This window comes from Lutra lutra, chromosome 12 (assembly GCF_902655055.1).
Source record: "Lutra lutra chromosome 12, mLutLut1.2, whole genome shotgun sequence".
In the NCBI taxonomy this organism is placed as follows: Eukaryota; Metazoa; Chordata; class Mammalia; order Carnivora; family Mustelidae; genus Lutra; species Lutra lutra.
Genome location: NC_062289.1, coordinates 59399750 through 59414979, shown reverse-complemented (window position 1 = coordinate 59414979; position 15230 = coordinate 59399750). Strand labels below are relative to the sequence as shown.

General features: G+C 48.0%; 1 protein-coding gene across 4 annotated transcripts in view; it reads left to right on the top strand.

Moving 5' to 3' along the window:
- PPP4R1 (protein phosphatase 4 regulatory subunit 1) overlaps positions 1 to 2576 on the top strand; it is a 64486-nt gene extending 61910 nt beyond the window's left edge. For all 4 annotated transcript variants that reach the window (XM_047696857.1, XM_047696855.1, XM_047696854.1 and 1 more), the window contains 2 exons: positions 391 to 532; positions 1421 to 2576. In XM_047696857.1, coding sequence (XP_047552813.1) covers positions 391 to 532; positions 1421 to 1584 — 306 coding nt within the window. In that variant the 3' untranslated portion in view covers positions 1585 to 2576. The remainder of the gene's footprint in view (positions 1 to 390; positions 533 to 1420) is intronic.
- The last annotated feature ends 12654 nt before the right edge of the window (positions 2577 to 15230 follow it).

Genomic DNA, 15230 nt, shown 5'->3' with positions numbered 1-15230 from the left:
ACTCTTTGCCTCTCGACACCTTCTTTCTCACCTTTAAGGACCAGAGTTTTGCCTCTGGTTCTTCCGAGGCTCACCGGTTCCCTAGTCTCCTAGAGTCGGCGTCTGCCATCGCACAGCTGTCCACTAGGGGGTGCCCACGGTCCCCAACACGGGCGGGTAAATGCCTGTGACTGCGTACACTCCAGGGCTCAGTGGAACCGTTAAAAAACTATCTGTGGGACTTAAAATTATGTCCTCTTAGCTTTGAGTTCCCAAGGACCTGGAATATTGGTTTAAAAGGAAGTAACTAAAATCTGGAGCACTTTAGTCGTCTCTCAGCGCTAACATTCGCCGGTATTCTGGTTTGGTGGACTACCGGGCGGATGTGAAGCTGCTGTTTGTCTTCCCCAGACCGTCATTGAGGACGACTGCCTTCCCATGGAGCAGTTCGCCGTGCATCTGATGCCGCATCTGCTGACCTTGGCGAATGACAGGGTTCCCAACGTTCGAGTGCTGCTCGCCAAGACACTAAGACAGACTCTGCTGGAGAAAGGTGGGTGGCTCGTTAGGAAAACCGAGTGTGGCGGAGAGGAGGCGTGGGGACTCCACGAGGGAGAAGTATTGTATGTCCGCAGATGTAATCTGATAGATTTGTCCTCTCCCCTGAGAGGGGACACAGGTTGGAGGACAGGGACTTGTTCACCTTCCCGCCCCAGAGCATTTCTTTTATAATTGCAGACTTAGTTTGAGAGATTGGATAGTCGCTCTAAGACAGGAGGAAAAACTCTTGCCTTTGGTCGGCCCCATGTGACAGGTGTTACTGCTGTTCGAGGCCGGGAGGCATGTTTGTGTTTCCTCCTCCTCTTCATTCCTTAGGCAGAAGACAGGCGCCCCTGAGGATTTGCTTTGCTGCACATCCTAATAAGCTGCTCGAGATTTAGCTTGTTTCATTTATTGTCCTCCCCGCAAAATGCCTAATAAATACCGTTTAATGCGTGAACTCATGAGTGCAGCACAGAAGGGTTTGCAGTAGACGTCTAAGAATATGAGTAAATGAATACTGCTTTTTTCTCCTTTAGAATTCATTTATCGTTTTAATAGCAATTATAAGGAAATGGCTAGAGAAGACTGGTTTTCACTCGTGTGTGTGATTGGTACTTGGGGCATTTTTACTGAGTAAATTAATAGCTATCCCAAATAAAAGTTTTATTGTGTCACCTTTGCTGCCATTTGGTCTGTTCTAGGAATAATCAAGATAAATCTTCAAATTCTCTTATGTTTGGGGATGTTTTCATATCACACAAATCAATCTGGATTACTGTTTATAATTCAACATAGCTTGTGTTTACACTTTGTGACTAAGAACTTAGTATACTTGTACCTGCTAAAACTATGAATTGTTAAACTAATTTTATATGTAATCTGCACTTTGTGTCTCCAGAATATTTCTTAACCTCTGCCAGCTGTCATCAGGAAGCCGTGGAACAGACCATCATGGCTCTTCAGATGGATCGGGACAGTGACGTCAAGTATTTTGCAAGCATCCACCCCGCCAGCACCAAAGTCTCGGACGATGCCATGAGCACAGCTTCCTCGACCTACTAGAGCGCTGGAACCTCCTTGTCCTTCTGCTTCCTTGGGAGCCAGGGGCTGACAAGTGCTCCACGAGAGTCATCTGGGACAGCCTTCGGGAGGAGGAGAGACCTTCCTCTCGCGCAGACTCCATTGCAGGTGCAAGTTGCCTACACTGATACCAGGGATTTTAAGAGTCAAGAGAAAGTACAGTAAACACTATTATCTTATCTTGACTATAAGGGAAAATAATTTCTCAGAGGATTATAATTGTCACCGAAGCCTTAAATCCTTCCGTCTTCCTGAATGAAACTTGAATTGGCAGAGCGTTTTCTTTATGGAAGGGAGGAGATTCCCAGAGACCTGCATTGCTTTCTCCTGGTTTTCTTTAACCACAGGTAGATGGAGTGGCAGCCAGAAGGCGGCTGTGAGCCAGGATGTAAAGAGACCTTCAGTATTAGCCCGCACTGTCCCCACGCAGGCAAGGACCTGTTGGTTCTGTGGCCAGCTGCCCAGCCCCGCCCTAAGTGTGAATAGTTTTTGGCGTGTGTAAATGCAAAAGGAGATGGGGAGGGGGGTTCTCCTAAGGGCTTGATGCTAACACTACAGTAGAATCTGATTTTAATTCTTAAATGCAGCATATTGCTGTGTACATTTACAGAACGTTGGCTGAGATCTGTGTCCTGATTTTCTTCATGCTGGTCATGACCTGAAGGAGTTTATTGGCACGTGTGCTGTACGTGAGGTGTTTTTAACTTGATCATGATCGGCTCTGAGGTGCAGCTTTCCTTTCCACACTGTACATACCTGTGGCCACTCTCGGGGGTGCTGCGGTCTTTAATCATGCTGTTTAAACTGTTGTGGCACAAGTTCTCTTGTCCGAATAAAATTTATTAATAAGATCTATAGAGAGAGATATATACACTTCTGATTGTTTTCTAGATGTCTGCAAAAATGCAGTTTGTGACCTGTATTAATGATTTAGTATGAAGTGGGAAAACTAGATTAAAATATTTGTCTTTTAATTAGTTCAGTAATTTCTTTGCCATCAGCACGTGCCACCCAGGGCTAGGTTCCGTTGTGGACATGCAGGGTGTGTGCCCACTGGAGCGGGTCCGGGGCGGCTGGCTGCCGTGGTATGGGAGCCCGTGGTCCGGCTGTGCCCTGAGGCACCTGCTCCACGCTCGTCGCCTGCGGCACCCCTGTGAGCTCTGGTTTCCATGACTCATGACTCGGCTGGCAGAGCTGCAGGAGCAGGACCAGGCCCCCTGAGGCTCGGGGTGCAGACTGGAGAGACTGAGGCAGCTTTCTGTAGGGACTGCTACCAAGAAGGGCTGGGTCCTTTCCTGTCTCCTGACAACCGTACGAAGGGAAGCCACAAGGACCTGGTGGTCTGCGTCTGCCCAAGGGGCCAAGGGCCGGATGGGCTACCGGGGCCTCCCCGCGGAGGCGCAAGCACTCCCCGACCACGTTCTGATGGCTCCCGCCACCGCCCCGGGGTTCCCGGGGTTTCAGCCACAGGATGTGTACTTACATGCTGCATGTCCTTGGGAGCGGGGGCCAGAGCCCTCGACTTGGAGATAAAGAACTTGAATGTAGGGTCTGCTTAAAAAGGCTCTGCCACTGGTCATTCCGCACTTGCCTTGCCACCGAGCCCCGCCTGGGGGTGCTGGGAGCGCCCGCCGCTGCAACCGAGGGGCCCTCCGGGGCTCCCCGTGGCACTGTTCCTGGCTCCCTCCGGGGAAAGCAGACCCAGATTGCGCGTCGCTGGTGGATGTCACAGGGAGGGGCAGGGTTGGCGTGGCACCGCTTGGATTCTAGGCTGGGCAGTCCGCACAGAGGGCTGGCCAGGCTGGGGCTGGTTGGGTTCTGGAGCCCCCAGGCTGGCAGGGGCCGGCAGGTGCCTGCGTGCGACAGGATCGTCGAAGGGAGAAAAGGAGGGAAACTGACGATTCAGCAGTTCTTGGACCAACTCCCGGAGCCAAAAACAGCAAACCGGTTAGGACGCAAGCTGATTTCATAACCGGAAAATGAGTCAAATGGTAATTCAGGTATTTAATATGGGGTAGCTGATCTTAGAAGGTATGCTGTGATTTGGGGACTTCTGAGTGAGGTCGACAAAGGTGAAGAGGAAAACTGTCTTTTTTCCAAAGCTAAAGCTCCTTCCCCAAGTGGTCATGGCTGGGCATTCGGCCTTCTGCCCTCCCCTCAGCCCCAGCAGCCTGCCCGGCTTGGAGTTGCGCTGTTCTAAAGGATCTTGGCTGCTCCTCGCCTTGTCTGGGACAAATCTCTTTGCCAGCTTTTGTGAGTTTTCAGTGTCCCTTTACCCAGGCCCCAGGCCACCAGACCTCCTACTTGCTTAGTGGAATGGCTGTGGGGGGCCACCTTTCGGCTGTAATCTTTGCCCTTAAGTCATGGAGGTAGTTCTGTGATGCCAGACCACTAGTTTTTCTGGAACTATCCAGCTGAATTGGCAAGTGCTGATCTCCCGACTACCACACAGATGCCCTCAGAGCCACCCAGGCTGTTGGCGCCCCGATTGATAGTTTGCGGGGCCGGAAGGTGGGTGCACAGTGTGTTACTGATTGTTCTCACACCTGGTCAGTCCGGGCCCCACTTTGCATCGGGGGAGTCTGTTTCCTGGCAGGCTGGAAGCTGAATTCGCGGAAGGAGGCGTGTGGACCATCCGCCCGCTGCAGCGTCGAGAACATAGATGCCTGACACACCAGGCGTGGTGTACTTGGGGAGCAGTGGGGATGCTTCTTCACAGATGCATCTCCAGGGAGGCGGGACTGTGAGCGGGGGCGGCAGGGTTTGAAACGGACCATCTATAGGAAAAAGCTCAGGCTCCGGGACACATGCGATGATTTCCTTGTATGGTCGTGTTCTGTGCAAGACTCCAGGAGACAGAAGGGATGCATGATGGGTGGAAAAGAAGGAAGCTCCTGGCAACCCAAAACCAAGCAAACGGTCTCTCCACAATGAATAATCTTGTGACTCAAACCAGAGGAAAAAAAGTTGAGTCTGGAAATAAATGTGAGTAAGCAAGACTCTGCTTCTGTATTCAGCCATTCCAAACTCTCATGCTAGGTGGAGAAGGTTACAAAGAGCGGGGCAGGTTCTTTTCCTAGAAAACTGGACAGCAAGTGTCGCATGCTGTGATCAGATTGCACCCCATGCGGCATCGGACACTGCTCTTATAGGTTAATTTCTTTTTTTTTAAGGTTTTATTTATTTGACACAGAGAGATCACAAGTAGGCAGAGAGGCAGGCAGAGAGGGGGAGGGAAGCAGGCTCCCTGCTGAGCAGACAGCCCGATGCGGGGCTCGATCCCAGGACCCTGAGATCATGACCTGAGCCGAAGGCAGAGGCTTAACCCACCGAGCCACCTAGGAGCCCCTGTTGTAGATTAACTTCCACCAAGTCTGATTTAAGTCAAAGTTTGCCAAAAGAAATTTGGCAAGATTTGCTATTTTGGGTTTCTAGTCAGAGATTTCATCCTAGAACTCTCACTCTACCCGGCTGTCTTCAGTGTTATTGATACCCACAGTTGTTACTAACTGGAGCCGAGGCAGCACGGGGGTCGTGTTTCTAGATGTGCCGGGAGGAAGCTGTGAGCGGTGGGTGTCTTGCCGCCTGGTCCTGTCCCTGTGAGCTGTCCTAGCCTAGAGCTCACTGGCAGCCCAGCACTCAGTATGGAAGTTTGGGAACAGAAATACTGGAGGAGGTGAATTTGCCTGGGGAACATCGCCTAGGCAGTCACTGGCGGGGGGCAGTGGGGATGCAGACAGAGCCTCAGCTCCCCAGAGGCCACCCCACTGCCATCTAACTTCCGGTCTGCTGCAGCGGGGGCGCGCCCTCATGGCGGGTCCCCCCAGTCCCTGAGAAAGTTCTCCGTGGCTCCCACAGAGGAAGAACAGTGCTGTGTGGTGGGCTATGTGCTGCCTGCCACCTGACTTGTTCTGGATGGCCGTTTATTCTGAGTTTTTTCTGGGGGCTTTTGTAGTTGTTTTGGCTCTTAAATACTGCTAGCAAAATGTGGCTCGTTCCGAATGCTGCCCCTCGAATGTTCACGGACATCTCAAGTCACCTGGAATCTTGCTAAAGGGCAGATTCCAATCCGGAACTCCTAACGCCAGTCCGGGTGATGTTTTTAAATACTAAGATCCTAGAAGAAGCTGTTCGTGTGGGATCTTACCTTTTTCAGATTAATACTCTCACTGCAATTTTGGTATCTTAACTGCAATGGCACAGTAATCAAAAAGATGAAGTGTTTAATATTTGTATTTTGTTTTCTCAGTTGCCAACCATTGCTTTAAGGTGCGTGGTGGCGGCACCCACGTGGTGACCGGCCCTCAGGACAGGTGGCCATGGCCACAGTGGCTGTGGTGGCAGCACCAGCCCCGCCACGGCAGACGGGAAGAGCGAGGGTCAGCCAGGTACAGGCTCATGGGATTTGGAGTGGGGGTGGCCTGCATCCTCCAGCTGTCCAGAATGTTCTGTTTGGCTCGACCATCATCTCCTATCCGAGAGCTGCCGCCTCCTGTACACAAGCGCCGTGCTGCCCGCTGGGGTCCATACCGGCCTGCGCGCCCACTCGGCGAGTGTCCCCACAGTCTCCACATCAGAGGCAAAGTGCCAAACCTGGTCAATCCTCAGTCCAGCCCGCCCTCCCCAGCTCCACCTACTTGACAGCTTTCATGCCTTTTCTCCTGTGTTCAATTACCCTGTGGTCTCTTCTCTTTCCCTCAAGTAGTAGGAGCTCTGGACTGTGCAGCACTTAGCGTCGCTGGAACCTTCTGCAGAGGTAGGATCAGCCCTGGCGCTAAGGTGGGGTGGCCAGACAAACTAAAAATTCAGGGGAGGAGAGCCAGGGCACCCTTACTCAAGTATTTGTCACTGTTGATCTGAAGTGAAAGTGTAACCAGAAGTCTGTACATGGCAACCCCACGGTAAGGTCCGCCTAAGTCAAAGACAAGGCCAGAGAGGAGTACGGCGCCACCAGCCCTCCGGGCACTCTGCCCGCCCAGAGGTGTCGCCCTCCACTGCGCCCGAGCTGCAGGGGCCCAGGCGCCGCAGCTGCCAGGGCCGAGTTCATACCTCCTTCCAGAGAACTTTCCCTTCCTTCCGTACTGCGGCTCCCTGCTTGGGAAGACAGCAGAGGTCGTCGAGACCATCTTAGTAGCACTGAATGAGAGAGTCTTTGATCCCTAGGTGAGAAACCCCGAGAATTTTGGGTGCGACCTTGATCCGAAGACTACAGACATCCTCCCGAAGAGGCGGCTCTTGCTTTCTCTAAGTGCAGCTGGGATTTTCAGCGGTTTCTTGCCTTTTGTTGGGGCTGGGCTCTCCAGAGAATCTATTTTGAGCCCGGCCGAACTGGCCCAGGGTGCCCGCAGAGGCCACTTCAGTCCCTCTCGGCCTCGGGGAGGTGTGGTAACAGAAGAGGCAACAGCCAGCTGCGCGCCCTGCCATGGCTTCGGGCCTCAGCCCCCTGTTGTTAAAAACCAGACAACAGGCCCAAAGCGGAGTCACGTACACTAATCCCCCTGTCACCAAACCAAGACTCAGCTTAGTTTCAGCTCTCCTGGCAGTGGATTTGAAACCAGTCCAGCCAGGAACCGCCTGACCGCACGGGGAGGTCAGCGACCCAGGCCATCGCCTTGATGAAAGCAACTCCGCAGTAACCAACCTGCTTTTTCCCAGTTCTAACTTCTCTGTCCCGCCGAGCCCCTTTGCTGCGCGGCTGTGGCCGCTGGAGGCGATGGGTCAGTCCTTCTTGGAGAGAGCCTTGCAGCTTTTGTATCATGAGCCTTGAAACTGGATTTGAGCACGATTTTCCCAGACTGAGCCTGACTGAAAAACCAGAAGGGTCCAGATTTAACTGGGTCCAACCTGAAAACTGGATTGGGCCCAAGGTAGAAACCAGACTGGGTCTGGAGTCAGACTAGATCTAAGCTAGCTGGACTGGGTCCAGTGTGAGGCCTCAGATTTCAAATTTTATTACAAGGAACAAGCAGGTTTACCTTATCAAGCATAATCTCGAGTACAGTGGCTACAGTGGACTTTTTTTTTTTAAAGATTTATCTGACCGAGCATGCGCACAAGCTGGCAGAGCGGCAAGCAGAGGGAGAAGCAGGCTCTCCGCTGAGCAGAGAGCCCAACCAATGTGGGGCTCAATCCGAGGACTCTGAGATCATGAGCTGAAGGCAGACGCTAACCAACTCAGCCACCCAGGCATCCCTACGGTAGACAACTTTGAACCTAATAAGCTTATCCATTTATGAGATGCCTAGAGAAAAATGGGTCCTAGCCATCAGCTCCCTATTAAAAGTAAGAGGGAATTTTTTGTTGTTGTTTTTCCCCCTCTACGGCTTCTGGGGACCAGGAAGAGACCTGCTGGGACACCCCTCCCACTCTGGGACCTGCAGATGGGCTCCTGGGAAAACTGGCAGGAGCCCGCAAACCGTGAGAATTCTTACCAGGGTCAGCTCTTCCATACCTCTGTGGTGCTTGGTCAACAGAGGAAGCAACGGTGTGACCTTGTCCCTTCCGTTCCACATTCAGAATGGCAGGCAAAAAGCCTTTGTTACGAATGAGAGCTTTGAATTAGAACTTGGAACTTGTTTCTGGTTCCCCCTGGGTGTCGGTCCTCTCTCTCCTGTGAAGTTATATTGCTTTATTGTTGGTCTCACTTTGTGTCCACAGAACTTGGCTTGTCAGCTGCCAGGCTGGGGACCCCAGAATATGGCCAGATAGAAATGTGGATTGCACTCTCCCTTCCGGACAACTGTCGCCGGCTCTCAGGGACTTGGCTCTTTTGAATATCTTGAGTGGCTCCGGATAATCAGATGATAGTATCTTTTGCACCTTCTTTGGGGACACCTCGTGTCCACGGGGTTGCTCAGTACTGACAAGAATATTTACCATTAATCTCAGCTGAAACCCAACAAGCTAGATGATTTTTTTTTTTTTTAATTAGCTCAATGGCCAGAATTTGGCCAAACTGGAAGCTGATATTCAGAGCCTGATAGTTTCATTTTAGTTTTGGGGAGAAGGCCTAAAAAAAATTCCTCTGTGTCCCAAAGGAAAGAACAAGATTCTGAGGTTTTTGTGGAAGGATTTACTAAAACATTCCAAAGACACACAGCCCAAAATCTAGAATGTAGGAATGTTCTGATTTCCATCTTAGTTGAAGATTGTCTCCCTGACAGAAAAGCAGCAAACTGAAGATGATGGACTTGGATGGCTGGGTCAGCCTCTTGGCATCATTCAGGTTGCAACCCAGTTCTTTGAGGAGTAAAAACGACTATACTTGGGGTGCCTAGCTGGCTCAGTCAGAATGAGTGACTCTTGATCTCAGGGGTCATGGGCTTAAAGCTCCAAATGGGTGTAGAGATTACCAAAAACAAACTTTTAACGGCAAATAAATAAAAACTCTGCTTATCTTACAAAATGAGTCTCCACAAGAATAGAAACATGGTTCTAAAGCCTCTAAAGCTCTTCCATCTTTACGACCCCCCATACCGCCCCCACCCAGGTCATCTCAGAAGGCTTTGGGAACAAAAGTCCTTCTTGGTGGAAGTTGCGTTCTTTCTCTGTGTCTTCTGAGATGGAAGAATTCTACCTGGTCTGTTCTGTGTAATTCTCACCGGGGAAAAAAGATCTTTAAATTCTTCTCTACAAATATTAGTGGAAAGTAGAAGCCATGTGAACCGGTAACCTTAATTTATTCTATTCTGCCTAAAACAAAATTTGTATCCAACTGTTCTTTCATAAACTAATGAGTTCTGCACTATTATAACTATCTTGGAGCTGAAATCTTAAAGCTCCAAGACCTCTGTTTGTGTCTGCAGGTTTAGGCATGTCAGTGTATATACCATATAAATGTAATTTTTTTTTTTTTTTTTTTTAGCTCCAGATGATGTTGCCCAAATTAATTTGTATGGAGCCCTATTTGGCTTAAGGACAAGTGTTACATAAATCAGGCATATTCTCAGAACACAGAAACTAACCCAAATGTTTTTCAAGCTCATGTGATCTAGGATAATCTTCAGTAAATAAAATCTAGTTTGTTGGTTGGTTTAATTAAAACAGACATGTCTTTAGAGTTATTAACATTAAATATAATGTGAACATAAAACTTTTATTCTACCTTAGTTTACTAAAAATCAAATAAGCTCATGTCTCTGTTACAGAATTTGTCAGCAAGAAAGGTAGGATGGTGGTTAGCAGTTTAATACTGTGAAATATTCACGACCAGCCTAAATTGTTAAGAACAAGTGAATTAAATAGATGTAAATTAAAGTTTATAAATGAATTTTTCACCAACAATTATGCTTTTTGGTATGTTTCAAAATATTTTTGGTAACTTGAAACCTTAAAGTAATACTGAGATAAATAATGGATATTCATGGAATATCTACATCAGTTTCCAAATAAGAATACTGAAACACTGGGGGACCTGGGTGGCTCAGTCGGTTGAGCATCTGACTTTTGGTTTCGGCTCAGGTCGTGATTTCAGGGTCATGGGATCGAGCCCCAAGTGGGGGCTCCACACTCAGCCAGGAGGCTGCTTGACATGTTCTCTCTCCTCCTTCCTCAACCCCAGCCCCTGCACGTGCTCGCTCACTCCCAAATAAATGCTTTTCTTTTTTTTTAAAGATTTTATTTATTTGATAGCCAGCCAGCCAGAGAGGAAACACAAGCAGAGGGAGGAGAGGGAGAAGCAGGCTTCCCGCTGAGCAGGGAGCCTGATGTGGGGCTTGATCCCAGGAGCCTGGGCTCATGACCTGAGCCACCCAGGTGCCTCTCAAATCTTTAAAAAAAAAAAAAAAAAATACTGAAACATTAATTACTGAACACTTTTGCCTTCCTTTTATAGAGGAAATAAAGACATTTGGCTCTAACAGTAAACACATTTTGTGCTAGGTTGGAAAATTTACTGAGAGGAAGAATATGCTTTTAGGAACCATGAAGATGTGTCTATAAATCTGCCAATCCACGGACTCCTAGCTTAGGAGTCTCCAATTGTTTACTTCTCTGTTTTCACTAGGAATGAACTTGGAACTTTAGTGAAGGTGACAAATTTTAATCAATGCGTAGTGACAAAAGCTTCTTAGAAATAATAAGGGTGGGGGCACCTGGGTGGCTTGGTCAGTTATGAAGCACCAGACTCGATTTCTGCTTAGGTCATGATCTAAGGGCTATGAGATCAAGCCCTGCCTTGTTGAGCCTGCTTAAGATTCTGCCCCACAACCTCTCTCCCTCTACCCTCCCATTCTCCCCTCCCCACACTCTCAAAGTTGGGGTGGAGCGAAAGGAAACACCTGTGTATGGAAAGTAGATAAGGAAAGTAAAATGATTGGCTAAATTTTCCAGAATTAAGGAGAAAACCCAGGACAAAATCTGGACAGAAAAAACTTGTAGAAAATTTGTGGATAAGGAATCTTGGGAAAGTCATTTAAGTGTAGTGAAGCTGGCTGAGACTGGAATATAGATTAAAGAATAAAGATTGAATCTATATTGGAATATAAATGCATTAAAAATGTGTTTTAGGGGCGCCTGGGTGGCTCAGTGGGTTAAGCCGCTGCCTTCGGCTCAGGTCATGATCTCAGGGTCCTGGGATCGAGTCCCGCATCGGGCTCTCTGCTCAGCGGGGAGCCTGCTTCCCTTCCTCTCTCTCTGCCTGCCTCTCTGCCTACTTGTGATCTCTGTCAAATAAATAAATAAAATCTTTTAAAAAAAATGTGTTTTAGGAAAACCATTTTAGTATCAAAAATACAGATACAAAAATCAGAATTTGGTTTTCTCTGTTCAAAGGACAAAGTTCTCGTAGATCTGCTCCTAATAAGAAATTGCAAAGGTGGTCTTGTGGGGTTTTTTGTCTTGTTTTGTTTAACCTTTGGACAGCAGCGATGTTGTTCTTCCCCATATTACTTACTCACTTTACACTGTTTTTATCAGGTATCTGATTATTTAAGAAAACCCAGTCTTCACGATATTGAGAGTTTTCTGTTCACAACTATATAACCGCCTATATTTACCTCAGTATCTCTTCTATTGTGACTTGCACTAGATAATTATTTTGTAATTATATCTGTCATCCTATTTAATCAAACTTTTGACATTTTCTTAAAATTCTCAATAGTTTTTTGTTGTTGTTGGTTTTTTTTTTTTTTTTTTTTTTTAACCTCAAACTAACTTCGAGATTTCCCAGAGGGCCCCTGGAAAATCTCAAAGGCTGTCTTTCATTAATTTAACAAGTTAAAATATGTGGGAAGCATTGTTAAATGCTTAGATTATATGTGTACAGTAAACCTTCGGCTATATGATGGGGCGCCTGGGTGGCTCAGTCGGTTGGGCATCTGCCTTCAGCTCAGGTCATGACCCCAGGGTCCTGCATCGAGCCCCCGCATCAGGCTCCCTGCTCAGGGGGGAGGCTGCTTCTCTCTCTCCCTCTCCCTCTGCCTCCTGCTCCCCCTACTGCTCACTCCCTCGCTCTGTCAAATAGATAACCCTTAGGTTATATGTGTACGGATATATATTACTAACATAAGTAATCCAGAAATTGCAATTTCTAGGTATTTGTCAAAATTCTCATTGTCCAATTCCTTAAATGATGAAATAACTATATTTCCTTCTACGAAGAACTCATCAGATTATTAACCATGGGCATTTTTAAAGTCTTATCATTTACAGATAGTTGCTTTACCCTGATGCTTTTGTAAAAGTGAGATTCGAGGAAAGGACCCTACCAAGTACTCTGACTAGTGACACTGTTGCCGAGTTACAAGGTATTAAACCCTGGGTGGAGATTTTGCACTGAGGATGGCTCCACCTGACATCTAGGCCTGTGCAAATGGCCGGAGATCTTAAAAGAAGAGAGACCAGGAAAAAAAGCAGCCAACATTGAGGTAGACGGCTTTCTCCTAAGACGTGGGGCCAAGAATGTTTCTTTCTATTCCTTCCTTCTCTGACCATTCTTTCCCTAATTCTTATACCATGAAGGTCTTTAGGATTCTTCTGTTCACCTTTGCCTTGCCTCTGGCCCAGAAACTACCTTGTTCACATACCTCAAGCAGGTCATCAGCATCTAAACTAGAATCTGTTGGATTTATTACAATGCTGGTGATCCCATAGTTGCGTCTATCACAAGCTTCTCTCTGATTTCCAATCCCTTAGTTTCTTTGGAACAAGTTCAGCTCTTAGTCCTGTCAGGCTCCCTAACCCTCGGGTCAATCCCTCGCTCTCCAATTAACCCCAAACCTGGGGAACCTTGAATCCAGGCTCGGAACCAAGAAACATATGAGAAGCTACCCAGAATACAACCACCCATGCAGTCCATAGGTCCTGAAATTGTACTGGCCTCCGTGGCTGTCAGCTGCCTGGCCCCAAGCCACAGATGCAAACCAGATTTCCCAGGAAGCCTTCATGATTCCAGATTCACTTCCTTCAACAGATTCCGCTCCTAACCTGGCTAAGCATGAGTGCAAATGCGGTGATCAGAACGTCTCCTCAGCCCCTGAAGGTCCTGAAGAATCCGCTGCTACAGCAACAGCTGCCCCACAGTGGCAAGCAGACCCTCAGCTCTCCCACCAGAGAGATTCCTGATACCAGGAAGGCCCTTGGTTACCTGTTAGCTGAGCAAGGAGGTGTCTGTGCTGTGGCTGGTGCCACTTGCTGCACTTGGGAGACACCTGTGTGCCACATGGAGACTCAGCTAAGATCTGTGAACACACCAGGGGCGTAAGTGACTCCTTCAAACAGGGTCTTTGATGACTGATGGGAGTCTTGGGGACCATGGCTCTGGAGGTCACTCCAGACACTGGGATTTATCCTGCTTATAGCCCTAATAGCTCCCTGGTCTGAATCTCTCAGAAGCTTTAAATCCATGTATGCTGCCACTTACCAGAATGCAAATGATCTCCCTAAGAATACAGCATCAGAAGAGGAACAGAGATTGACCAAATTAAAGAATGTGAACCCAACACTGGGAGAAAATTGCAAGAACACCAGAATGGGAGCAGAGAGGAGCACGAATGCCTTAAGTTTTGATCCCATCTCTCAAGGCTGAGAGTCTCATCAAAAGGGGGGTTAGTGTTAGGAACAAGAGGCCCAACACAGGGTCACTTATGTTAAGCCCCATGTCAGCAACCCCAACTTAGTTATAGCTTCGAGGTTCCAGGCAATGGAATCTTCATCAGGACTCGCCCAATCCACGCTAGTTAATCTGCCTGACAGACCCGTCAGCCCCTAAAGTAAGCGACTTTGTAACAACCGACCTCTTCTTTTGCCAAGTTGGGCTGTCTGACCTGTGCTTCGTTTCGAATGGCCCTTTGCACTGAAGCAGGCCATCACGCACAAAGAAGCCCCAGCCCCGATCCCAGGCAGCTGGGCCGCACGATCACGTGCTCCCTCAGCAGCAAGCACCTACGTGGGGAAGGAGGACAGCAAACCTCGCCACCAGCAACGAGCACAAAGTCCACCGAGGTGAGGAGCAGACAGCGAGTTAAAACAAAAGGTTAGGGCACTCTTGGACCGTAAATATCAGACCAACTCCGGGTCAGCCACAGGATGCTAACTACGTCAAGAAAGAACGTATACAAAAAAAAGAAAATAAGACGCTGGGTTTGGTAGTTTGTCTGTTTGTTTTTCCTCAAATGGCTGTTGAATTTATTTGCTTGATCAATAACGGTCCTGGCAAAAATTAGTTAACCAACGCTGAGACAACTGTAATGAAATACTAATTTTAAAAATCCATGACACCTTGATAGAAATTAGAGTTTACACAAACAAAAAAAGGAACCTTCAATATTGCCAGCAAATGAAATGAATGTAATATGACCGACGGGACAGCAAGAAGGCTTTTATACGTTTATATTTGACACCTGACCATATTTTCAGTCACCATAATATCTTCTCTCCAGATTTAAAAAAATAGTATGCTGATTTCTATAACAAAGCTTTTTTTCGTACAAAAATCAAACAATGGCCAACAAGTCACAACAGTGCAATAGGTAGAGAATAAAAAACCGCATCAAACAGGTGCTGAAAATAAATAGTAACTAAGAGAGGACAGAGCCCTCGTGGGGGGTTTGTTTCCATCACCTTGAGTGTGTGGGGTCTGTCTTCACAGCCGTGAAAGCTGACCTACCTCATGGGTGCCACTGATTCCGACAGAGCGTGACTGGACAAGGGTGCCTGAGGGCGGACCTCCCAGATGCCTCAGTCACCAGAGAAGTTGCAGAAGCAAGAAAACAGGGTCGGGGATCACAGCTATCATTTAAAGGAAAAGTTTTCTTTTTCTATTGCTCAATCTTATCAATTGGGAGTCCATCAGCAGGTTCACTGAGATGAAACAGGTCACTGAAAACTTTTGTCTAAGAGCATATATGGCTTATTCAGGCAAAGAGACTTTTACATTCTAGCCCAAGCAAGCAATCTCATTCTGTGTTAACGGCAGATCCAGTCACACAGATTATTTCTGGGTTCAGAAACAGATCCTCGGTGTCGATGCCTCAGGCCAGGCAGCTACCTGCGACCAACCCAATGAAAACATGCGCTGATCACCAGCAGCGAGGAGCCCACAGGAGCGAGGCAGCTGCCCCGGGGCCAGTGGGCAGGCTCCACCGGCAGCTCTGTCTGGGACTGGCTAGGCCATCCTGTGACTCAGGCTC